Raw genomic sequence first — 27358 nt, 5'->3', positions numbered from 1 at the left:
TTTGTGTAGTGTATGTGTATAATAATGGAGTGTGTGAGGGGTCATTTTTTTATATTAAATTATTATTATTTTTTATATTTAATCATTATTATTTATTTTTTGTTGTCCCCCCTCCTTGCTTGTTGCTTGGCCAGGGAGGGGGGCTATAGCAATCCCTGGTGGTCCAGTGGCATTGGCTGAGCTGTGGGGGGAGAGGGGGCGGCAAGCGTTTACTTACCTCTCTGCAGCTCCTTCAGCTCCCAAGTGTAAGTCTTGCGGGGAGCTGGAGGAGCTGCAGGGAGGTGAGTAAACGCTTGCTACCCGCCCCCCCCCAGGACCGCCGGGCTTGTAATGAGCCTGGTGGTCCTGGGAGGTATTATCGGCAATATCGGTATCTCTATTGGCCGATACTGATATTGCCGAAAATACCGAATATCGGACGATTATATCGGTAAAACCGATAATCGGTTGATCCCTAATTACCAGTTTTGGATAGAAGAATCTAAATTAAACAGAACTAGCAATAAAGGAAGTATAAACATTAGATCTCTCTTTACAGGAAGTGTTTAGGAAGGCTGTGTAAGTCACATGTAGGGAGGTGTGTCTGGGGCTGTTTAAACATAGTTGTTTAACTCCTCAATGGAAGAGAATTAAGCAGAATTAAGCAATTAAGCAGAGACAGCAGGGGCATGATCTATACACCAAAACTGCTTCATTAGGCTAAAGTTGTTTTGGTGACTACAGTGTCCCTTTGAGGAAGACAGTCTGTTATAAAACAATGAATGGCCAAAAACAGCTGGGTTTTAAGATCCAAAATTATAAAAACTGCCAGCAGCAGTGAGCAATATACAATAATATCCTCACCTGGATGAAGAAAGTAAAAATTGGAGTACTTGTAAGAGTTATAGTGTGGAGTCTTTTGCTCAACATATCTGCTGAAAGAAAGAAAGATCACATTAAAACATGCAAACACAAAATAAAACCAAAATATATATAGAATTTGGTATATCAGGAATGATGCACCGCGGATTCTCTCTGCCAACTTACAGCTCAATATTTTGTATTTATAGTGTACCTGTCTGTTACGGTACTCACAACTTAAATTAAAGAACAATACATTTCAATTATACATTGCTCAAGCAGAAATGCTGGCAAATGTATAGATTTTGACTTAATGTCCTTTAATGCATGGAGCCTACCTCACCTGTCAATCAAATCCTTGGCATTAGATCCTGTCTGCTGGTGGCATGCAGGATGTAATACTGAGCAGTGAGCGACAGGGGGTGCAAGTCAACCCTGTGCTGTGGCTCTCTTTCTGCTTCCCTGTGTTACTTCCCGATCAGACGTTTCTCACGCTTGCTGGGGGAGTGTGGGGCGCACGGACCATGTACTGGCAACGATGCTAGCAATCGGCATCAGCATGGAGGATAGCTCGGCTTGGGCAGCAGGCAGCAACGGAGAGTGGGTGTTACAGCACTGCAACCCTCGCGGACCACTGAGAACTATGCTGGAGAGAGGGACTGCTGTAAGTAATGCTATAAGAGCTCTATATATCACATATCAATTAAATATATAATTCACCTTTACGATAAATTATACATGTGGGCCTTTTGGAGCTGTTACAGCATTAGATGAATCTGGAATACCAGGTTTACGTGAAATGGAAAACCGTACATTTTTTTTTACTCTTATCTAAAATATTCTATTATATAAAAATAAAAGACTTTTCAATGCATCTCAATGTACTGGTGAAATTATAATTTGCAGGGTTATTTACGAAAGTGAGAATTTGAAGCCAGTTTCACATTTAAGGCCAGAGCAGTAGACCTAAAAGCCATACCTGACTAAGAGAATTATTCCAGTTCACCTATTTTGACCTTAAATTTGAAATTCCCTTTAAATTCGCTTTGATTTCTCACTTTAGCGAATAAAGCGGATGATCTTCGGGTGGAAATTAAAGAGTAAATCAGTAGTTGCAGACATAGTGGTAGATACTCATTTCCAGTGCCTTGTAGAATGATGGCACTGCTTGCTCTGTATTTTTAAACTTTGACCCAGAAATGCAATCAATAAAGAAGTCTTTGTTTAATCACAGTCAGCGTTTATCTTGTTTTATTACTTCCTGATTCTAATGTGTTTATGCTCAATCTGAAAATAAGAAAATGATGGCCAGACTAAACAAGGATTGCCGTGTAAAATACTTCATTATCCTGTAACTGCTAGCCGTGGCATATCAAAGACTTCCAGTGTAAGCAGTAAATCGGTAAATGCTAAGAGTAAAATAGAAAGGGTAGTAGATGCATGGAATAGCTTCCCAGTGGAAGCAGTAAAGGCTAACAGTTATATAGAAATTGTAGTTGATGCATGGAATAGCTTCCCAGTGGAAGCAGTAAAGGCTGACAGTGATACATAAAGGGTGGTAGATGCCTCAAATGGCCTTCCAGTGGAAGCAGTAAAGGCTGACAGTGATATAGAAAGGGTAGTTGATGCATGGAATGACCTTCCAGTGGAAGCAGACACTGTAAAGAAAGAATGATTGTGTGATGCACAAGTTGATATCTCTTATAATAAGTTTACCTTTTGTTGGCTTTTTACATGGCCTTCCAAGGCTTGTTGAGAGTGGAAGGAAGACGTTACCCACCCATGGAGTGACTGCCATAAGCAACCTTCTGTCTATGGTATCCTTGTCTAATCTCCGGTGTGGGGATGAATCTTGTTTCTTAGATCCCTCTTCGGTCTCCAGTTCAATGCACAGTGCCTCCGAAGAATCAGACAGTTTTAATTCAGCCCTGTGGACCTGGGTGACGGAGGAGTGGGGTGGAAGATTCAGATATCAACCGGCATCTGGCCCTTATTCTCTATTTGTACATACAGTATTCAGAGTTTTATAGAATTTAATATAAACACCTGGTATTCAAACCCTCTGATTTACCTGCTTTTCATGTCGCAGTTTTGTGTTTCTTCTCAAAATCCTTCTGATTTCCTCCTCTCCGATCTGCAGAATATTTCGACCACTTTCAGCCGCCTGGTGAGATAGGAGAAAAAGAATAATCAGAATCAAAATGTTAAAAATAATGTTAAGTAGCAAGGGGAAAATAAATTGCAGAGTTGTCTCTGCGGCTCGGGAACCTGGTACGTTAAATGAAGAGTATTACTAGGTGATAAGTGAAGCCGAACTAGGCAGAAAATGAACCCCAATAGGTATTGCTGTGTCTACCAAAGTCAGAAGCCAAGCTAAGGCCATATTGAATTAAATGGGGATGAAAGCTTGGCAACGTTCTTTAGAACGTGGGCACTCCACTGCCCAAATACTAATAAAATAATAACCACTGTTTAGTAGGTATACACCAAATGAAAATATGCATGTATTTAATTTACCATTTTTTCATTCGGGGTATATCTGAAACCAGCTGGGAAAAAATGCAGATCTCGTTTGAAACTTGGCAGATTTGCCGCGCAAGCCCAATAACGCAATTGGTAAAAAGCAAATTCAGTTATTTTAGCAGTATTAGCACTTCCATTCGCTGGTTAAAGTCATGTGAATCTCTAAATAAATGTACTAATTCAGAAATTCACAAACAGCCAAATTACATGAAAATGCCACTAATTCTTTAGTATCTCCCCTGCTCTTTCCTTAGCACTGTATCTGTGCTATTAAAATTCAATTGCAGTATTTAAACAATTCTCACTGCAGCAACGTGATCCCTTTGAAAATGCAAGGGACCCATACAACATAATGTGGTTTCAATTCGGCTGATCATGAATGAAGATCTGAATTCTAGTGAGTAGATCACATGCTACATATATTAAAAATATTAGGGGAATACAACACATGCAGACACAGTTTTCTGCTTGACCAAGTCAAATTGCAGTAATTCATTTTTACTCCTCGATAATATTTGTTACAGGCTTATATCTTGGAGCAAGTCATCTGTTTGAGCAGTCACCTGTTAGAAAGTGTCGTACACTCAAATATAAATTCCCTCTCCATCGTATACAATTACAGAACGTTATAAACCCAGCATGGAATTGATAACATTCAGACTGAAGATCAACCAGATTCTCTTTTATTTTAAACAGAGAAATGAAAAAAAAAAAAAAAATAGATAAAAGTAAGGGCATTGGATACCTGTCAGGGCAAATTTTAAATGACAAAAGTATTCTGACTTTTCAGTATTTATAGGATGGACTCTGACTTTGCAACCTTAACCCCTAAAAGGGATACTCTAAGCACCAGAACTACTACCAGCTTAATGTAGTAAATTTAGGGCAAATAGTCTGTATGCTACGTTCACATTGCTGCCTTATGCCACCTTCCTCTCCAAGTGACGGGGACATCCTGGTTGTGGTCCTGCACCTTCACGCTCTGCATGGAGACACCAATCACTCCCTATACAGATTCATTGGATTAGCTGAGATCATTAATATTGAAATCAGCCAGGGGAGTAGTGGTGGCTGCACTGAGATCAGTGTGCCAGGGGACTAGAGGCAAATTAATTTGGGGGGAGGGGGTGAACTCATAATATAAATACTCCCTATTCCATTCTAACGTGAGGAATGCATGTTTGTGTGCCAAATGTAAGAGGGTTCCTTTAAGGACCATTGATAGATTGTGCCGTCATAGCAACCTGCTTTCAAAGATTCTATTCCAAAATGGAATAATGTTATACGAGGAAATACAGTATTGTATAGTGTAGTACATTGGTTCCCAAGTTCTGAGTAGACAGTTAAAACTGTGTATCTATGCTATTGTAGTACATCCACAATGGCTGTGACAGGTACATAATATTCAAGTCACAGAAAACTTAATAATAACCCGTTTGCTCTTCAGTTTGACAACTCCTCGGCCACTGGGAATGGTCTGAGAAAGGTGCTTTATATAATGTAATTATCTATTACAGTTGGATAAAAAGATCACTGAACTAAATTCTCAATGAAAAAACGTTCTTGCAATGCGGAGGTCTTCTGCTGAGCCAACCGTCAGGTTTGCCGACATGGTGGCAGAGAGGGGTGGAAGTCAAAATAAATATTCCTACCTATGACCCTCTGACCCTCCCTCCTTGCTGCCTGTACAAAATGGGGATCTAAGACATACTGCAAGATCGCCATTTCCCATCAATCTAAGCAAGCAATGGCTGACAGGAAATAACAGAACGAGGACAGTGGGAACTCGTATTTGAAACAAAGTAGTCCTAGTCCCTTTGTCCCATGTGTATCTTACAAATGTGGTTTTCCAATGAACTGCACTGCAGTCCAGTTGTTCATAAATTATTTGTTTTTGAACAAAAAAGAAAGAAACAAAACCTCAATGGTGGAGGGCCCCAGTGAATATAAAGTTGATTTATGGTCCCTTTAAATTGTAGCACATATAATTATTTCAGTCTAGATAGATCATCAGACACATAGGAAGAAACATTGCAATTTAATCTCCAATTCAGGGATGTGAAGCACACATACCTCATTCAGGAACTCGGTAGCATCTTCGATCACGTTGTCCGTGGAGTGGGGGTAAGCAATGCCTTTCAGTATAGTGTTGAACTGAAAAGACCCATCTTTGCCTTTCCTATGTACTATCAATCTGGAAGCTTTGGCATCGCCTATGAAGGACCCAGACTGCTTCATGTGGGTTTTCTTGGGCTCATCCAGGTTTTTCTGACTTGGAACCCATTCATCTAAGCTGGATATTCTGTAGACAACTGGTTTCTTGACCTTTACATCTACCTTCTTCTTCTTCTCCTCCTCATCCTCCACCTCCTCCGCATACATGTCGATATCTGACTCGCTTTCCTCGCTGCAGCTGCCACTGCTGCTGGTATCAGAGTCACGGGCATCGATCACGGCTTTCTTCTTTCTCTGCCTCCCGGGAGACTGAAAAAGCAAAATGAGATCCACAAAGTCAAAACATGAAGCTCGTCATGGTACTGCTCTACTTTGTTGGAGATGTGGACCATGCTTATGGTTCCAGTCTTGTTTAACCAAGAGCTGGATTTACATTCCTGTCGATGCAGCGTGTAGGGGCAACAAGCTGGACATTGCATTGAGGACCAGGCAGTCATGTAACTGTACAAAAGGGGTGCCCAAAAGGCAAACCCTCAGATGTAATATAACTACAACTTCCATGATGCTTTGCATGCCTTTAGAATAACAAGGCATCTTGGAAGCTGTAGTTTTAAAACATCTGGGGATCTACCTCTTTGCCGACTGCTGTAAATTATTTTTGCTCAAGGCAGATGGAAAAACAAAATAAAACGTGTCACATTAGCCAAAGTATCCACTAAAATCTATTAATTATCAATCTGATCAACATTGCTTCAAGCGGTCTTTATTAATCCCTTTCACTACTGATTACTTGTATAAAGAGGGGGGGGAGGTTACTTTATTTTCACATTTCCAAATGGTTCCTAAGACTTTAACATAATGTAAGGATAGTTCCTTTCAATCCTTACTGATAAGTATGTTGATAAGCCGTGGTCTGTTTTTAGCAAGCACAACCAGGCGTTATTTACAATGACGTACTCTTTTAAAGAAACCCATCAGAGATTTCCATTTGCTCAGACACTGAGAGCCAGTCCGGTGAGTAAGTTCCGAGGAGACTTTTGACCAGTGGCCTACATAGAAAAAAAAAAAATAGAAAAAAGAAAGAAAAATGTTAATATAAGCCCATGAAATAAGAAAGTTATGCATGTAGCTTTAACAGGTGACCTCTCTTTGTAATATACAAGCCTTGATAACCTCTGCGGAGGTATCCCATTTTTGCACTCCTCTCTTTAGCTGCCTGGTATTTTCTTTTTATAGTGTTAGTATACAGATGATACCTGAAAAATTAGAATATCGTGCAAAAGTTCATTTATTTCAGTTATTCAACGTAAAAGGGGAAACTAATATATGAGATAGACGCATTACATGCAAAGCAAGATAGTTCAAGCCGTGATTTGTCATAAGTGCGATAATTATGGCTTACAGCTCATGAAAACCCCAAATCCACAATCTCAGTAAATTAGAATATTACATGCAATCAATAAAACAAGGAGTGTACATAGAACAATATCGGACCTCTGAAAAGTATAAGCATGCATATGGACTCAGTACTTGGTTTGGGCCCCTTTTGCAGCAATTACTGCCTCAATGTGGCGTGGCATGGAAGCTATTAGCCTGTGGCACTGCTGAGGTGTTCTGGAAGACCAGGAAGCTTCAATAGCGGCCTTCAGCTCTTCTGCATTGTTCGGTCTCATGTCTCTCATCTTTCTCTTGGCAATGCTCCATAGATTCTCTATGGGGTTCAGGTCAGGCGAGTTTGCTGGCAAGTACAGTAATCCCACGGTCATTGAACCAGACTTTGGTGCTTTTGGCAGTGTGGGCAGGTGCCAAGTCCTGCTGGAAATGAAGTCAGCATCCCCATTAAGCTTGTCTGCGGAAGGAAGCATGAAGTGCTCCAAAATCTCCTGGTAGACTGCTGCGTTTACCCTGGACTTAATGAAGCACAGTGGACCAACACCAACAGATGACATGGCTCCCCAAATCAACAGACTGTGGAAACTTCACACTGGACTTCAAGCATCTTGCAGTGTGTGCCTCTCCATTCTTCCTCCAGACTCTGGGTCCTTGGTTTCTAAATGAGAGGCAAAAGTTGCTCTCATCAGAAAAGAGGACTTTGGACCACTGAGCAACAGACCAGGTCTGTTTTTCTTTAGCCCAGGTAAGACGCTTCTGACGTTGTTTGTTGTTCAGGAGCGGCTTGACAAGAGGAATACAACATCTGAAGCCCATGTCCAGGATCCGCCTGTGTGTGGTGGCTCTTAATGCACTGACTCCAGCCTCAGTCCACTCCTTGTGAAAGTCCCCAACACATTTAAATGGCCTTTTCCTGACAATCCTCTCCAGGCTGAGGTCATCCCTGCTACTTGTGCACCTTTTTCTTCCACACTTTCCCCTTCCACATAACTTTCTATTAATGTGCTTTGATACAGCACTTTGGGAACATCCAACTTCCTTCGCAATTACCTTTTGAGGCTTTCCCTCCTTATGGAGGGTGTCAATGATGGTTTTCTGCACAACTGTCAGGCCAGCAGTCTTCCCCATGATTGTGATTCCTACTGAACCAGACTGAGAGACCATTTAAAGGCTCAGAAACCCTTTGCGGGTGTTATGGCTTACTTAGCTGATTAGAGTGAGACACCGTGAGCCTAGAATATTGCACCTTTTCACCATATTCTAATTTACTGAGATGGTGGATTTGGGGTTTTCATGAGCTATAAGCCATAATCATCGCACATATGACAAATCACGGCTTGAGCTATTTTACTTTGCATGTAATGCGTCTATCTTATATATTAGTTTCCCCTTTTATGTTGCATTACTGAAATAAATGAACTTTTGCACAATATTCTAATTTTTCGAGTATCACCTGTATACACTGTGACAACTTTGTATGTTTGGAAACGTAATGTTGCAAGAGTACCCTGCACCCAGTCACCCTTCTGAGAATGGAATAGGAGGTGATTTTATATAAATTTCCCAACCGAGATCTGTTAAACTTGCATGACTAGAAAGGACATCTCTTATTGCCCACGGAGAGTGCCTAACCCTCCTATATACACGGTGATCAGCTTCGATTCACAAAACTGTGAACTAAGCCACGAATAGGCCAATATTATCATTAACCCCTTAAGGACACATGACATGTGTGACATGTCATGATTCCCTTTTATTCCAGAAGTTTGGTCCTTAAGGGGTTAAGGGTCCCTTCATGCTCTTTGACCACTTCAGTGATCTCTTTGCTGGCTAATGTTAATGTTGTGCATAGTCGGTGTCTGCTGTCAACAAGCATAGCATGCTGGAAACAGACCGCCAATGGCAACGACTCCCCTCTATTTCGCCGAAGTCCTCCCTTAAATCCCTCCACCTCCAGTGCTTCATGCAGACAGGTATACGATTGAATTGATACAATTTCACTAAAACAACATATATATTAAAGATTATCTTTTACCTAGAAAAACATTTTCTTTCCTACAATTTTGTTGATTACAAACTCACTCTAAATTGTACAGGCCAGTGTCAAATCTCACACTTTAAGCCACACTAAACTTAGAATTTTAGGGAACTGAAAGTGGAATATTGCGTACAATAACCAAGTGGTGACTATAGCAAGGCCTGCAAATTATTCCAGCTCAACCCTTTTTGCCTAAACTTTATCATTCTAGTTTTAGTTTGGAACAATCTGGAGTTTAGAGAAAAAATCTCATATAGTTTTTACTTTAATTGTGGTATTTGCCTTGGCCACTGTCAAAAAATAAAATAAAAAATAAGGGATCAACCAGTAAGACTTGGAGAGCATTGGGTTCTGCATATAGAATATTTTTAATTCTTTATATTCGGTATGTGCTCTCAAAAGCCACAATGGTGCAAGGAATATGCTGGCCACGACTACTATACCGCAAGCCACCACAAGTACAATTCACTCACCCACTCCATGTTTTTCAATCAGCTCCAAAAGCTTATTCTTCTCTTCCACACTCCACTTGCCTTTCTTTAAATCCGCATGGAGCCCTTTCATGTATCTGAAAGGAAAGGACGGTTTCTGAGATTAACACGGCCTCTGACTGCTATGGAGAAATAGTTCCGCTCAATTTATACGTAATCATCTCTGGGTCCAGGGGGAAAAAGAAGGCATTCTCTAAATATGTCTGTCTGGTTCCTAATATCAACAAACATTGTCCTGATATTTCTGGTTTGCTTTTGTAAAGATCTGGTAATCTATATTTAAAGCTAATCCCAAACGACAGGTAACAACACTGGGAGGGGAGAGTCAGAGAATGCTGTAGCCCCCACTACGGTATTAGATTCTTACCAAAGACTACAGGAAATGACAGAAGAAGGAACAGCTGAGGATGCTATTGTTACTAGTGGTTAAAGGGACACTATAGTCACCTGAACAACTTCAGCTTAATGAAGCAGCTTTGGTGTATAGAACATGCCCCTGCAGCCTCACTGCTCAATCCTCTGCCATTTAGGAGTTAAATCCCTTTGTTTATGAACCCTAGTCACACCTCCCTGCATGTGACTTGCACAGCCTTCCATAAACACTTCCTGTAAAGAGAGCCCTATTTAGGCTTTCTTTATTGCAAGTTCTGTTTAATTAAGATTTTCTTATCCCCTGCTATGTTAATAGCTTGATAGACCCTGCAAGAGCCTCCTGTATGTGATTAAAGTTCAATTTAGAGATTGAGATACAATTATTTAAGGTAAATTACATCTCTTTGAAAATGAAACCAGTTTTATTTTCATGCAGGCTCTGTCAATCATAGCCAGGGGAGGTGTGGCTAGGGCTGCATAAACAGAAACAAAGTGATTTAACTCCTAAATGACAGTGAATTGAGCAGTGAAATTGCAGGGGAATGATCTATACACTAAAACTGCTTTATTTAGCTAAAGTAATTTAGGTGACTATAGTGTTCCTTTAAGGTGAACCAGGATTTTTTTAGGGTAAGGTGCCACTGTGGTATGTTCTCCCAGGTTGCTAGGGGTCTTTTGACCTCCCACTTGGTTTTCTGTTGGTGGGGAGTGGGGAATTGGCTATCGTGGCTACTATTTTTTTTCTTTTTAACAAACAGCTACTTTTCTTAACAATGCATCTCACAAACTTTTAGGAGGGAAATCTGTCCCTACTTTCTTGCTGAAGAGAATACTTTTTCCTGCAGCTGATGGAGAGATCAATCTCTTGCCCTCCATGCTCGAGAGAAACCTCATACTACTGAATAGCGCTTAGGTTTAAGAAACACTCCACTGCCCAAATAAAACACAAGAAACTGTTTAGTAGAAAAGCCACCTATGAAAACATGCATGTATTTAATTATGCATTTTTTCATTGGGTGTATCTAAAAACAGCTTGCAAAACCTGCAGGTTTTCTGGTCTGCTGCCTTTGGAATCCCTCCCCTTCAAACCCCGCCCAGACTTTCTGTGGCTGTACAATCACAGACTTCCCAATACAGCTCAATGAGAGGTCTTTGCAAGGCAGGTGCTCTAGGCAATTGCTGCCTCTAGAGTTTAGCTTCACTGATCAAAACAAGCAGTAAGTAACAGGACCGGTTGCCTGATTGAGAGCCAGGAGGGTGTAACAAGGTAAATTTATAAAAGAGGACACACTTCACACAAAAAGCATGAATTTCAGAATGCTTAAGTACTTTAGGGGTCTGGAGTGTCCCTTTAAGGTGTAGAAGAGGAATTAGTTGAAGGAAAATACAAAATGTACATCTGGTTGAGGTAAAAGAAAGAAAGAAAAAAAAAAAAAAAAAACACGCTTATTACGCATATACAGGAAATTTTGTAATTTGCCCTGGACACATTGGGAATGTCAGGCTGTACTTCTGTCCATTGCTTTCTTCTCTAGGCAAGGAGATGGAATTGGAGGGAGAAGCTATTAGCCCAATCAAGTCCTTGCAGAATGTTATCTTCAAATGGTCAGTTCTTCACCAAATATACAAGGAGGCACTGCTCCCATTTGTTTGGGATTGTAACAGAGGAGCAAACTCTGCATTATTCTGAGGGCTGATTATTAAGAATGAGGCTGAACGATTCTGAAATGGAAAGTGAGGTCACAGTTTATCCCGTTTGGATAAAAGCTACTTGTCGGATTGGGAGGTCAGTGTTCTTGTGTGGAACCAACCTTTCTCTGCACTGCACGTCACTCCTTCCTGGAACCTCGTTTTGGATCTTGTACCAGTCCTTCTCCCCGTATTTAGAAACCGCTTTCAGCAACAGCTACACAAGAAGAGAGCACACGTTTGTAAAACACTGCATTGGCGCAGACTGAAAACTGATTTGAAACGATTAGAACAAAATAATAGACTTGGAAAACAATATCGCCAACAATGAAAGTAGTGACTCAGCAGTAACTGCGACTCTGCCAGTTCTGTGTGTATCATGCACAAGGTAACCGTGTTCAAGGTTTGCATTGAAACTCCTGTTTGAAAAAGACTGTATCAAGAGCAAAAGGCATCAAACATCATCAGATTTTAAACACAAAACATCCCATTTTCAGGACTTGACCATCTCAGTATGTATTTACTAGTTTAAACAGCAGATGCATTATCGGTTTTTAATGTAGTGAATATTCCGCTGAGGTAGACTGCTTTGTATTTGGTTTATTTCAGCACTCGTGACTAACAAACAATGTTATTACAAACCTGTGGTTTACACCTAAAAGCATTAAAGTAAAGCACTGGATTTCAAGGAAGCAGGGTGAGGGGTGGAGCTAACCCCACCCTGGCCAATCAGCAACTCCTCATAGAATCAATGCATCTCTATGAGGAAAGCATGGAGACGCTGAACATCAGTCAGAGTGTGCAGCACTCCCCCAGGAAGTACCCCTAGTGGCCATCTGTGGAGTGGCCACTAGAGGTGTTCCTAGGTTCTAATGTAAACACTGCCTTTTCTCTGAAAAGGCAATATTTACAACAAAAAGATTTTATAGACACCAGAACAAATACTATAAACTACTAACTATAATGTTCCTTCAAAGTCACGCAAGCAGCATATCTGCTAGATAAACAAGGTGACTTCCCTCTATAACCTAATGCTGAGAAACAAAGAAAAACTGAAAATTGAGCCAAAAGCAATGACTATCTTTTTAAAAAAAAAAAAAAATTATACCTCGTCTTCACTTGGGGACCAATTGCCTCTCTTCAGACTAGGATTCAGAGTTTTAGACCACCGACATAGGAGTTGCATAGGCTCCCGGCCTTCCATGAAATAAGAAACTAAAAAAAAAAAACCATAAATAACATATAGATTTGTTGTTTCGATGGGCAGGACTTTCAGCTGATCATTATAAGCCAATGAGCTCAGCCATGCACTGTAAGGCTTAGCACAGGAGATCTAAATTAAGCTTCTGCTTAGGAGTTACTCTGGTGTTAGTAGTGAAGTCCAGTGTACTACAGGTTAGAAGTCAAACCATTCAAAAATGCTTTGTCTTCTTACATTGGGGTGTGGGGTTCCTTCAACCCCTTAAGGACCAAACTGTCATGTGTCCTTAAGGGGTTAAAGGAAAACAGAGAGCTAGATAAAAGTTTTCCAAATTGATTTAGGAAGTGGAACTTTTGCAGCTAGTTGAATGACATGGAATAAGGGATAGCGAGCTTATCAAGGAAGGTGCAAGGGTGAAGTATATTGAGAGGTGAAGAGCCCTTTTACAATACAGAAATGTAGCCTTAATTATGTATCATGATTGATGATCGAGTAGAACTCTATAGTCCATTTTGAAGATACAGAATCCTGTAGATCACTAGGTGACTAGGATACGACATGGCGGGTGAATGTACTAACTACAACTTATCTTCGGTAGCATGGAGCAGCTGTATGTCAGAAAAAACACATGATCTAAAGCCTTCAGGTGTTTGTTTCCAAAGGGAGAGAAGCTCCTCGAATGATCGAATTACAACTTGGAGGACATGTAACCAAACTGCGCAAACAGACAGATGTGACTTAGAAAGAGCCGAACGGTTACTGGTGCCGGGCCGTGAACATCCTGTATAGTAACAATATTTTAAACAACATACTTCTGCGGTAAGGGATATGGTTTCCAACTCTCATTTGCTGTACTAAGTGCGTGAGCATGTCGTCTTCCTCCTTGGTAAACTCCTTCCGCCTGAAATCCTTGTTCAGCTGTTGGTATTTCTGTAGACACTGGAAGGCAGTTCTTTTCGTCTAAAAGGAAAGCACAAAACAAAGAGTGTTTTATTAAATATGACTTGAAACAGGTTGGATAACCTTTCTACTCACTCGCCTTTATATGATTTATAGCGCAAATAACAGACATTATCCTCACACACTGCCAATTTGATTATTATATAATGTTCATCTTTTGCATGATTGAATTACTTTTCTAATATTATTAATCTTCTATTTAATACAAACATATACATCAGCTGACAGTAGACAAAGGCTAATTGGTCCATCTATTACTCCCATTAGAGCTGTCAAACTGTATCTGTTAGCATCATGGATTCCTTGAATTTACTCTGTTGTCCAATATTTGTGGATAGAGTTAATAACCACTAGTTTATGGAACGACATGGGAATATGGGAGTTAAAGCTCCTCAGCCGATGTCTGTCTGTTAGTATTTACTGACTGGCTCTAGTCATTATTTATCACAGCCTCCATCTATTTAAAAAAAAACAAAAGGCTCTTGTGAACCACACATGCAGCAAATATCTTTATCGAGAAACCAAAGTTCTATCACATTGGGGAAAAACTACTGTGGCCTATTCGAAGGGCCAAAAAGTATAGAGGAATTTTATATTTGACCTGCCTTCTAGATGTTTTAGGTCCTTTATAGCAGCACACATCAGGGGTACAAAAGACGTTGATTTCTATCAGAGCTCACAGTTCCTTTCTGGACTTCCCTGCTGCTGACAAACCAGCCGAGACCCGTCCCCACATTCGAGCAGAAAGAATACACAGTTCTTCAGCAAAGTCTCCCAGACAAAGATCTTTCAGCGCTAAACTCTCTCTCAGACCTCCTATTCTCTCTCAATTTTTGCTGTGACGTATTTTGCTTTTTTATTGGGTTCTGAGTACACAGAAGCAGGGCTTGTGCTATCTAAAAAGACAGACAGAAAGAAATCCAACCATTCTATCACTGGAGGATAGAACACTCACCCCTAACTCCTGGGTGATCGCCTGCCAGTTGACGTACTTCTGCTTAGCCGCTATTTCTAGCAGTTTGGTCACTTCCTCCTCTTTCCACTCCTTCTTGGAAATGTGAGGATGTTCACTGTTCTGCCAGATCTTTCTCAGCTTCTCTGCGCTGTGAGCCCCTTCAAACTATGAAAACAGAAATGAACATGGTGGAAATATATAGGGAAACACATGCAACGGTGGATAGAATTTGCACTCCTCAACTCACGTTGATATTGGAGATCTTCTCCCAGTCATGCTCGGCGGTTCTCTCTGCAACTAAGACGTCCTCGGACAGCTGGCTGAAAGACGCAGGGATTAAGGTAAAATTATAATCTTTCAAAATCTCTGACCAGTTTTATTACATATATTAGGAACACATAATTAACCATAAAGCAGGCTACACCTTTAATAAACTACAACCGCCATGATGACTTTCAGGTTTACCCCAAAACAATTTTTTATTATTAGAATGATTAGAATTGGCTATCAGTCATGAGTAACGTTTTCCACAGCAGCTGGTGTGCAAAAGGTTAGGAATTACACCACGTGAAAAAAAATGCGTTTGGCGGGGGGAAGAAAAGAAAAACCGAAGGCCATAAGAAACTTACTTGATATCATCTATTTCACGTTCGGTCTCACAGATCTGTTTCGCCAAAATCTGTTTGTTGATGTCCTTCTCGCTGTCCATCTTCATTTGTAGATATTCCAGCCTGCAAGAAACGTTTCAGATTTGAAGAGCTACATTTTATGGCGCTGATAAAAAGAGATTTTCCCCAAAAATTTCAACACCATTAGATCATTCTTTCTATTTTCTATATGATTTTTTTTTCCAGGTTTGTCTCTGACCGTTTAGTCAAAGATATTTGATTTAAGGGGCAGTTTCCTATCACCCAAGCAGAATTCAGTGAATCTAGGGGTAAACTAAGTATAACTAACACCCAGTTCTGGACTCCCTTCTCCTTCTCAGACTGCCACAACCAATTATCGATCTAGCGTCCCTGGCCTCCCTAAATATAGTAAAAACTTACCTTTATTCTAGTCTGCTAGTGCAGGCTCTGCCCTTTATCTACCTCCTTGGCTGACATCATCAGAAGTCATGATCTCAGCCAATCACAATGCATTCCCATAGGAAAGCATTGGATTGGCTAAGATTGATAAATCAATACTTCTCTTTGAGGAAAGTTCAGAGTCACCATGGAGAGGGTGGAAACAGTGAATGTCAGTGCTGCACAGTGTACAGCACTGCCCCAGGAAGCACCTCTAGCATCCATCTGAGAAGTGGCCACTGGAGGTGTCCCTAGGCTGAAATGTAAACACTGCCTTTTCTCTGAAAAGACAGTGTTTATTGCAAAAAAAAAAAAAAAAAAACCTGCAGGGACAGACTTTACTCACAAGAACAATAACATTAAGCTGTAGTTGTTCTGGTGACTATAAGGAAAAAAATGTTACTGGTTCACTCACTTGTACCGAGACTAGACTACAACCCAATAATCCTTTTACATATCCTCAGGAGCTACACTACCTCCCATTCACTATTTGTGCAACTCAATAGGAAGTTTTACAGTGCGGATTACCAAGAGGAATGTGTATACATAAACTATAAGAGATATAACGGATCACCTGTTAGCCATCAGGCTTGTCAAATATGTGCAATGTTCTGATCTGACACACATTTCCCACGTCAAACGTGGCAGCCAATGATGTCTGCCAACACTTCACAACATTATCATTAAAAAAAAAACAAAAAAAAAACAAAACAGCAGACTTACTTTAAAAGTTTGGGCTGAAGCATCCTCTGTAAGTTATCGCTTATCACAGCGGTTCTCAGATCTTTTTTATCCTGGCTCTTCCCTGGAAACATTAAGGGCATGAAAAAAAGACATTCGTACTGTACAGCTGTAAATCTATTCCATATCGTTTATACAACTTGTTAGAAGGGATTTAGAAAAGAATAATAAAGATTAAAGCACCAAAAATTACTGAACAGAAAGGATATTTAAATTAAGCACACAAATAACAAAACATCTAGTCAATAAAAATAATAACATGATAAATACCCACTATGAGGCTTTAGCTATTGGAATTTACTCAAAAATAAATAAAGCAGAGGAAAGCAGCCACATAGGCCAAACACTACACCACAAGGACAGTTGACAGCATAGAACCCTGTGTGGGAGAGAATCCTAGGGTTACTGCTGAATGTCCTGCTCAGCATGGGAGGGAATCCTAGGGTTACTGCTGAATGTCCTGCTCAGCGTGGGAGGGAATCCTAGGGTTACTGCTGAATGTCCTGCTCAGCGTGGGAGGGAATCCTAGGGTTACTGCTGAATGTCCTGCACAGCGTGGGAGGGAATCCTAGGGTTACTGCTGCATGTTCTGCTCAGCGTGGGAGGGAATCCTAGGGTTACTGCTGAATGGCCTGCTCAGCGTGGGAGGGAATCCTAGGGTTACTGCTGAAAGTCCTGCTCAGCGTGGGAGGGAATCCTAGGGTTACTGCTGAATTTCCTGCTCAGCGTGGGAGGGAATCCTAAGGTTACTGCTGAATGTCCTGCTCAGCGTGGGAGGGAATCCTAGGGCGACTGCTGAATGTCCTGCTCAGCGTGGGAGGGAATCCTAGGGCGACTGCTGAATGTCCTGCTTAGCGTGGGAGGGAATCCTAGGGTTACTGCTGAATGTCCTAGAGTGGCTGCACACATGTACATCAAAAAAGGGAGTTTTTTTAGTTTTGTTTTGTTTTTTAAGGGATTCAAGAAATATTTCAGAAAACATTTAATGATTTACTTGATAATGATCATATGCATTAAAAAAAGAATTATTGATTTCAGCCTCTAGTGTCTCTTTAAGACTTCCACACTGACCGGCGACTAACTCTCCATTTGTGAATGATATAAAAAGATTTCCGTGACTTCTTTAGCAAAATGAAAGGTCACAATTCTAAAGGAGCCCTAGTGGAGCTGGTTGAGCATCCTTCTGTTCCTTGTGTGGTCCTGCACAGTTTTCGGGGTAGTGTGTGCAGCTATCTTGGTTGGTTCAGTCAGGATTTTCAATTTTGTGCTCATTGATGCAGGAGCTCTCCAAGAGCACGTCTGGCCATCTTGGCTGTCAGGCCACCACCCCCCATGCCTTCCTAAATATTGTAGAATCTCACTTGTATTCAAGTCTGCAGCTGCTTACTCGTCCCTGTTTCCTTTAGACCTGCCCGCTGCCTGCTGACATCAGCAAAAGTGGTAGCCTGATCCAATCACAATGCTACCCCATAGGATTGGCTGAGACTGACAAAGAGGCAGAGCCATTACAATCCAAACACAGCCCTGGCCAATCAGCATCTCCTCATAGAGATGCATTGAATGAAAGAATCTCTATGAGGAAAGGTCAGTGTCTGCATGCAGAGGGAGGAGACACTGAATGTTTGGATACATTTTAGGCAGCCATGACCCAGGAAGGATCTCTAACAGCCATCTGAGGCATGGCCAGTGAAGTTATCACTAGGCTATAATGTATACACTGCTTTTGATGTGAAAATACAGTGTTTACAGCAAAAAGCCTGAAGGTAATGATTCTACTCACCAGAACAAATTCAATAAGCTGTAGTTGTTCTGGTGACTATACTGTCTCTTTAAGAACAGTGAGGGCCCTGCAATCCTTTTTAACACAACAATGTGTAGAAATTACGGTGGTATGGGTATGCAAACTATTTACTACACCAGGGTTCAAAGTTTCACCACTGGCGAGTGTAAATTGAGCCCTGGCGAGTATAAATGTGACTTCTATGGATTGGCTGTTAGCATTGGACTTCAAATGTTAACCCTGTACTACAGTACGGTACTCTTAAAATTAACCTCATCAAACACTTACATTGTTTTTGGCAAAGTTCCTCAAAGGATTTTATTCCTAGTGATGCTTTTTCGTGCATGTCTGGATTAGCTGGAGGGCCCTGGAATAAAGTTTTGATGTATGTTAGATATTAACGAGGAAAGATGTAATAACAAATAAGTGTGCATGATTTAACTCAGAACTACAACTCCCACTGTGCTTTATCAGTATTCAGAATGGCAAAGCATCATGGAAGTTGTAGTCTTAAAACATACTGGGATTTAACTGCTTCAGCACCAGAGAGCTACGCCATGTGTGTCTTCACCTGCTTGTCCTCTGACTCTGGTAGAAATTCATTAGATTTGTAAAAAAAAAAAAAAAAAAAAAAACAACAAAAAGATCGAAACTAAGGAGTGCATTCACTAAACAATGAGAAAACAAGAGACTTAGCAGTGTCAGCATACATTTATATTATTCAGAAAATAAGAGTAAGCGCTAAGTACCCAAAAGGCAGCAACCCTATAAGGGGATCTCTCAGAAAACCCTTAAATAAATGACAGATACAAAAATGGGGGGAAGGGCTGCGCCACAAAACGTCAGTTTGTAAAATAGTCCAAGTAAAAGAAGAGAGGGAAAGTCTTATCTGGGACGAATCCACTAGGGGATGTAGGGTCTATGGACGTTGGTCCGGAGCGGATGTCCTCTTTCTCCTCTTTGTCCTCCTTCTTAGGAATTCACTCAGATATAGGAGAAAATGAAGAGAAAAAATAGTGCAATACGTCTGATAAAAAATATACAACAGTCTAAAAGCTGGTATAAAACTCACATGTGGAGGAGCTATAACTTGCTCTAGTATGAAGGGCGTGCAGCGGTATAATCCCCGCTTATGGGATATATGGAAGGTTCCTCCGTTAGTGGTCAAATATGTAAAAAAAAGAAAGGAGACAACAAATAGTGCTCACTGGGTAAAATCCACGGTAAAAACAGAAAGTAAAAATAATACTCACAAGGATGGAGCAGACCAACTGCTCTTTGATGATAGCGTTGGTGGTATTATCCCCACCTAAGGATTGCTTGTGGTCCAAAATGATGCCAGGTAGTAAACAGGTATAAAAACGGTGCTCAGTGTATAAAATAGATAGCTGGTATAATGCAGATGACTGTGTTCACTGGAAAAAATAATAAAATAATAAATAATAAAATTATTTTTTCCAGTGAACACAGTCATCTGCATTATACCAGCTATCTATTTTATACACTGAGCACCGTTTTTATACCTGTTTACTACCTGGCATCATTTTGGACCACAAGCAATCCTTAGGTGGGGATAATACCACCAACGCTATCATCAAAGAGCAGTTGGTCTGCTCCATCCTTGTGAGTATTATTTTTACTTTCTGTTTTTACCGTGGATTTTACCCAGTGAGCACTATTTGTTGTCTCCTTTCTTTTTTTTACATATTTGACCACTAACGGAGGAACCTTCCATATATCCCATAAGCGGGGATTATACCGCTGCACGCCCTTCATACTAGAGCAAGTTATAGCTCCTCCACATGTGAGTTTTATACCAGCTTTTAGACTGTTGTATATTTTTTATCAGACGTATTGCACTATTTTTTCTCTTCATTTTCTCCTATATCTGAGTGAATTCCTAAGAAGGAGGACAAAGAGGAGAAAGAGGACATCCGCTCCGGACCAACGTCCATAGACCCTACATCCCCTAGTGGATTCGTCCCAGATAAGACTTTCCCTCTCTTCTTTTACTTGGACTATTTTACAAACTGACGTTTTGTGGCGCAGCCCTTCCCCCCATTTTTGTATCTGTCATTTATATTATTCAGTTCAATAGTTCCAATTATATTGACTTGGGAAGTGTTAACGGTGGAATAGTTCTAGCCACAAGCTCATTGTCAACTCTGAGATTTGAACAGGCTCTATAGACGGTGAGTTATCCAACTAAGTACTCGATTTAATATCACTTGATAGAGTTTCCGAATAATTTAATATTTCTGGATACATTTTAAAATGATTTAATTAGCTATGATATATATGATATGTCTTGAGAGTTTAATATAATGGAAAAAAATCTTTAAAAAGGTTTATCCAAAAATATTAAATTGTGGCCTAAGTCACATCATCTGCCTTAATATGGACTATTAAAAAAAAAAAAAAAAAAATCACTAAGTATATAAAGTCTTTCATTCAAATTACGGCAAACACTAAATAATACATGAGAACAATACCAGTAGTAAAAAAAAAAAAAAAAAAAAAGAATCACCCACCACTCCGGTCACTTTGTCCTTAAAATATGGCTTCATGAAATGTCCCATGTAGAGAAACGGGCATGTTTTGCTGTTATCTCCTGATTTGCTTACTTTGTGCCCTGCAATTTGCCATAGTAGCTCTTCCTGAGACACAAATGACAAAGACACAAATCTGTTGATTTTAATTCTGCTAATTTCATGGCACACACATCAATATAAACATGTATTACTCAATGTGGGCATAGTCCTGAATAAAAATAAATAAATAAAAAGTCGCAGTTAGATAGGTAGGTGGCACGTACGTTTGTACTCGAGCCACACAAGGATGTTGAACCGTGGGCTGAAATTCTTTAGATTTTGCTGCATAGCTACACATTATCACCACCCAGCTCTCACCCAAAATGCAAATCCTCCGTGAGAACCCATATGTCTTTAATCAACTGAATTTGCTAAATGTTTCAGGTGAATAAGGTCATTTTTGGAGCTGGACTGCCCTTTCCTCTCCAAGAGAAGTCAGAACGAGGAAATTCCAGATAAAGGGAGCATGTAAGATCGCCATCGCGTTTCAGAACAATGTGTTACTTTTGAAGGTCCTCAAATTATCCTCAAATACTCTTCTTCTATGACCAAACGACCAACAATACAAACAAAATAAATAAAACAACAAACCCCCAAAAAACAAGCTTGCTACAGCCCATCAGTTGCCCACCCACTGGAATTTTGTGCACAAATCAGCAGTAATATTCCAGTTGTTTCCACGGTGATAGCTCCATGGACAGAATATTGCACCTGAACAGCTGTTTATTGATAATCCCAGCTGTGTAATCCTCCTACCTGCTGTTCCTTATTCTGGGCGATTAAAAGTTCCACCTCCTGAATTTTCTCTTCAATGACTGCTTGATACACCAGGTTCATCTGTAAACACATTTCTGCCTTGTCACTGCCTTCTTCCCATTCAACATCACCCTGAAATTAAAGGAACGAGGGTTAGTCTGACACCATCTCCAATATATCCATGACATTCTATTAGAGGACAGGCAGCTCTGCAATGTCTCTGTGCCAGGGAAACGTGAACACAATTTGGACGAAAAGGAAAAAGTACAGTTAAATAAGAAAGTAAATGGTCAGCTTAGCAAATCCAAAATTTGTGACATAAAAAGAATAACTAAATAGCAGGGAGTCTGCATCAAAGGTAAATCAGAAAGGAACATTCCAATGGTTTCCACGGTGACTGTTTCTATAATGCTGATTTAGATTTACCCTCAATGTGTACAGACAGTGTATTTATATTCTATGTGTGTACTCGTATCACTCCAAGGAAAGGACACAGACATACAGATGAAATACTGCACAGATTGCAATGTGAAAAGAATAAGGAATATGATTTGAGAGCAGAACCTGACTTAATTTGCAGACAGACAGGGCTGGAATTATCCAGAAGATTCTGACGTGTATAGAACATTTAGTAAGACGACCCTGAGCAGAGACAAAACTAAGACGTGGTTGTAAAAAAAAAAAAAGTTAAAAATATTGTTAAAAAGGTATAACTCACACAAATTGCAATAATAAACCTACTCGTTTTGACCTTCTGATGAGTAACACGCTACAAAACATCTGTAATCACTTTCTATAAATGTTTGGATTTCAATTCTACGCCTCACGTGCAACAAAAATGATTTACCTTTAGAAGTTCTCCATCTAAATTATCTTCATTATCAAAATCATCTGGGGGAAAAATATGAAAGTCTATTAATAATGTATGCTTACATTCGGTGAAACCAGAGATACTATCTGCATAATGTGCTTTGTTTAACATTGGAAATACAGTACTCATCATGGAGGTATTCTGAAAGATCGAGACAGGCTCTTAGATAAGACTTATTCTTGCCTCTGCATAACCACTTCTCTGAAAATCTCCCTCCTATAACCCACACTACCCGAGCAGCACACTCACTGCAGCCCCACACACCTCCTATAACCCACACTACCTAAGCAGCACACTCACTGCAGATCCCCACACCACCTATAACCCACACTACCCGAGCAGCACACTCACTGCAGCTCCTCACACCTCCTATAACCCACACTACCTGAGCAGCACACTCACTGCAGCCCCACACACCTCCTATAACACACACTACCTGAGCAGCACACTCACTGCAGCTTCCCACACCTCCTATAACCCACAATATCTGAGCAGCACGCTCACTGCAGCTCCCCACACCTCCTATAACACACACTACCTGAGCAGCACGCTCACTGCAGCTCCCCACACCTCCTATAACCCACACTATCTGAGCAGCACACTCACTGCAGCTCCCCACACCTCCTATCTGAGCAGCACACTCACTGTAGCTCCCCACACCTCCTATAACCCACACTATCTGAGCAGCACACTCACTGCAGCTCCCCACACCTCCTATAAACACACACTATCTGAGCAGCACGCTCACTGCAGCTCCCCACACCTCCTATAACCCACACTACCTGAGCAGCACACTCACTGCAGCCCCACACACCTCCTATAACCCACACTACCTAAGCAGCACACTCACTGCAGATCCCCACACCACCTATAACCCACACTACCCGAGCAGCACACTCACTGCAGCTCCTCACACCTCCTATAACCCACACTACCTGAGCAGCACACTCACTGCAGCCCCACACACCTCCTATAACACACACTACCTGAGCAGCACACTCACTGCAGCTTCCCACACCTCCTATAACCCACAATATCTGAGCAGCACGCTCACTGCAGCTCCCCACACCTCCTATAACACACACTACCTGAGCAGCACGCTCACTGCAGCTCCCCACACCTCCTATAACCCACACTATCTGAGCAGCACACTCACTGCAGCTCCCCACACCTCCTATCTGAGCAGCACACTCACTGTAGCTCCCCACACCTCCTATAACCCACACTATCTGAGCAGCACACTCACTGCAGCTCCCCACACCTCCTATAAACACACACTATCTGAGCAGCACGCTCACTGCAGCTCCCCACACCTCCTATAACCCACACTACCTGAGCAGCACACTCACTGCAGCTCCCCACACCTCCTATAACTCACACTACCTGAGCAGTACGCTCACTGCAGCTCCCCACACCTCCTATAACACACACTACCTGAGCAGCACACTCACTGCAGCTCCCCACACCTCCTATAACACACACTACCTGAGCAGCACACTCACTGCAGCTCCCCACACCTCCTATAACTCTCACTACCTGAGCAGTACGCTCACTGCAGCTCCCCACACCTCCTATAAACACACACTGTCTGAGCAGCACGCTCACTGCAGTTCCCCACACCTCCTATAACCCACACTACCTGAGCAGCACACTCACTGCAGCTCCCCACACCTCCTATAACTCTCACTACCTGAGCAGTACGCTCACTGCAGCTCCCCACACCTCCTATAACACACACTACCTGAGCAGCACACTCACTGCAGCTCCCCACACCTCCTATAACTCACACTACCTGAGCAGCACACTCACTGCAGCTCCCCACACCTCCTATAACACACACTAACTGAGCAGCACACTCACTGCAGCTCCCCACACCTCCTATAACACACACTACCTGAGCAGCACACTCACTGCAGCTCCCCACACCTCCTATAACTCACACTACCTGAGCAGCACACTCACTGCAGCTCCCCACACCTCCTATAACACACACTACCTGAGCAGCACGTTCACTGCAGCTCCCCACACCTCCTATAACCCACACTACCTGAGCAACACGCTCAGGGTACTATGGTCTGTAGAAACAAATACTTTAATTAATGGCGCCCCTCCAACCAATACCACCACAACAAACGAGAAGCTTCCTCACTCACCATCTTCAGAATCCAGACTGGAATCCGATACAACAACATCAATTGTTGCAACATCGGGGCCCAAGCTCTTCTCCAGAGCTTCAATCTCTCGCTGGATTTTCTCCCGCTCCGCATTAATATCTATGGCAGCCATTGTGTCTGTGAACAAGGAAGTAAAAATAATAAATATAAACTAACAGAAATGCTGTGACTTCAAATGCCACAATGCCAGCAAGAAGGAGCAGGATTCTGCAGTGTTTGGCTTGAGAATTCAATCGGCAGATTCTGCCTAAAGAGCATGAAACTGTGTGAAAAATACAAATATTCTGCCCAGGCTTTCCTTGAGACTATCTATTAATATCTGCAGAGCTCTAACAGCCTGTGAAGTAGCAAGGCATTCTGGGTAATCATATGCAAATTGTGTTAGTGTGCATCTGGAGGCTCTTTGCTGGCAGAATACTAATCGCCCACACAGCCAGCAGCTTACACAGGAACACTGCTTTGCATAATGCAAAAAAAAAAAAAAAAGATAATCAGAGCTAGGAAACTTGATCCAGAACAGACTGCAGGCTGAAAGGTGTGGCTTGCCACATGCATTCATTAGCATACATTACCCACAATGCACCATGTGTTTTTACTGTTTCACATGTTGTATCGAGGGAAAGTTAAAGTATTATGTGAGGCTACAAATTTGGGGGTTTAAGCACATAAATGGAATTGTGAAGCAGTGATAAGCAGTGATAATCCTCCTTTTCCCAACTCAATTCTTTCGGCCCTAAATCTGCAAGACCGTTGTTGCCTCCTCAGTTGCATTTAACGTTCAATACGGGTTTTTCGAAATGCCTGTGAATGCAGAACACTAGAGAGACACGTGTCAGACTGCTGTGTTAGTCCATTATGGTAAGGGTTAGATGTCTGATTATAAAATCATTAAGATTTCTGATAGATATATTAATTAGGGCTAAAACCTTCCACCAGCCGTTGGCAGCTGATTTCGGGCAAGTAGGAGTTTACCCTTTGGTTAATGTGCCATCGACTCTTCAAGCTTGCAGTGAAAAGGAACTTTTAGGACGTCTAAAGAAATGTAGCGTAGGGCTTTCCCCGCCATACAGTTCCTTAGAAAGCAACACCTGAGTGCCATTGATACACGGTATATATTTCTTTTTTTCTTCTTTTTAGTAATCTCATTTGTAGCAAGTCATTTTATAAAGTTAACAAAGTACAAGATCCTCGAATAAGTTCTATTCTTAAATAGAAAAATTACCAACGTGCATCACCTGCAAATCTCAAGTCGGACTTTGGAATGCTGCCCTTGGACCCAGAAACTGGAAAAATGATAGTTTCCACAACTTTCCCAGAGTTCCCTGCCAGAGGTGCAAATTAAAGCAACAGACAGTTTTTTCTTCAACCCACATTTCAGCATTAACCATTGGCAACTTTGCATGACAAGCATAGAACGCTGGGCTAGTTGTGGAAACTTGATTTCTTAAGTTTCTATGCCGAACAGGGGCTTTCCAATTCCAACTTGAGACATGCAGGTGATGCGCAACAGTAATTTTTCCATGAGCTTTGTTTGTTTGTGGTGAGTTTTACTGTGCGTGGTTTCACCACAAGCTTGTTGGCACCCAGCTATCCCTAAATGAAGTTGCCTACTTGAACACTGGACAGAGTACTTGAGTGTCAAAAGAACCCCCATGTTTTAGGACCAACATCTTCATAATGATGGGAAAGGCTGTCCTGGAGAATAAAGCATTCATATGCTGTAGAAGGGAAATCAATTAACTAATTTGGACAGTGAAGAATCCCATCCTGCAGCACATGAATGCTATACATAGCACAGCAAACTTTTCCAGCACAGTAGTTTTAGTGCAATATATCCAGCAAAGCTTGATGTATCATGCAAGATATATTCTTGGTTAATCACAGAAGGCATTTAATGCAGCTTCTGGGATCACAAACTATGAAATGAGATTCACTGGCAGAAGGATGACACGTTTACAAGTCAAACCATGGCATGGAGATTAAACAGCATTTCAAACACTGAATAAAGAGGTTTCATTCACCAAACAGAATGTTGTTGTGTTTTGACAAGTGACTTGCAAGATTTAGGCCAAACTTGCTCAATTAACAACTGTTAGACCACCTCGTCATTCCATGTTATGTCCCATTTAAACATCAGATGTTCAATGACAACTGTGGATTAACCCTTAGGCATCCCACACTCTTACACTTCATGCCCCCTGCCCTTTAACCCTCATACACTCCATGCCCCCTGCCCTTTAATCCCACACACTCCTTGTCCCCTGCACTTTAACCCCCACACACTCCATGCCCCCTGTCCATTAACCCCACACACTCCATGCCCCCTGTCCATTACCCCCACACACTCCATGCCCCCTGTCCCTTGTCCATTACCCCCACACACTCCATATCCCCTGTCCATTACCCCCACACTCTCCCTGCCCCCTGTCCATTACCCCCACACTCTCCCTGCCCCCTGTCCATTACCCCCACACTCTCCCTGCCCCCTGTCCATTACTCCCACACTCTCCCTGCCCCCTGTCCATTACTCCCTCACTCTCCCTGCCCCCTGTCCATTACTCCCACACACTCCATGCCCCCTGCCCTTTAACCCCACACACTCCATGCCCCCTGCCCTTTAACCCCACACACTCCTTGTCCCCTGCACTTTAACCCCACACACTCCTTGTCCCCTGCACTTTAACCCCACACACTCCTTGTCCCCTGCACTTTAACCCCACACACTCCTTGTCCCCTGCACTT

At 41.6% G+C, this 27358-nt stretch overlaps 1 protein-coding gene across 4 annotated transcripts in view; it reads right to left on the bottom strand.

The window, feature by feature from the left end:
• SNAPC4 (small nuclear RNA activating complex polypeptide 4) overlaps positions 1-27358 on the bottom strand; it is a 37873-nt gene that overhangs the window by 7726 nt on the left and 2789 nt on the right. For 2 of the 4 annotated variants that reach the window (XM_063432872.1, XM_063432875.1), the window contains exons 2-19: positions 24596-24733; positions 22419-22462; positions 21572-21703; positions 20756-20881; positions 18513-18591; positions 16427-16508; positions 15266-15367; positions 14884-14956; positions 14637-14801; positions 13534-13681; positions 12629-12735; positions 11643-11737; positions 9442-9536; positions 6496-6587; positions 5437-5847; positions 2912-3004; positions 2557-2776; positions 844-914 (exon numbers count right to left, since the gene is read on the bottom strand). In XM_063432872.1, coding sequence (XP_063288942.1) covers positions 844-914; positions 2557-2776; positions 2912-3004; positions 5437-5847; positions 6496-6587; positions 9442-9536; positions 11643-11737; positions 12629-12735; positions 13534-13681; positions 14637-14801; positions 14884-14956; positions 15266-15367; positions 16427-16508; positions 18513-18591; positions 20756-20881; positions 21572-21703; positions 22419-22462; positions 24596-24733 — 2273 coding nt within the window. Of the gene's footprint in view, positions 1-843; positions 915-2556; positions 2777-2911; positions 3005-5436; positions 5848-6495; positions 6588-9441; positions 9537-11642; positions 11738-12628; positions 12736-13533; positions 13682-14636; positions 14802-14883; positions 14957-15265; positions 15368-16426; positions 16509-18512; positions 18592-20755; positions 20882-21571; positions 21704-22418; positions 22463-24595; positions 24734-26284; positions 26306-27358 lie in introns of those variants that run through there. The other 2 variants (XM_063432874.1, XM_063432873.1) reach the window with 2 other exon arrangements.

This window comes from Pelobates fuscus, chromosome 9, assembly GCF_036172605.1.
Source record: "Pelobates fuscus isolate aPelFus1 chromosome 9, aPelFus1.pri, whole genome shotgun sequence".
NCBI classification, from domain to species: Eukaryota; Metazoa; Chordata; class Amphibia; order Anura; family Pelobatidae; genus Pelobates; species Pelobates fuscus.
This window is presented reverse-complemented; position numbering and strand designations above follow the sequence as displayed.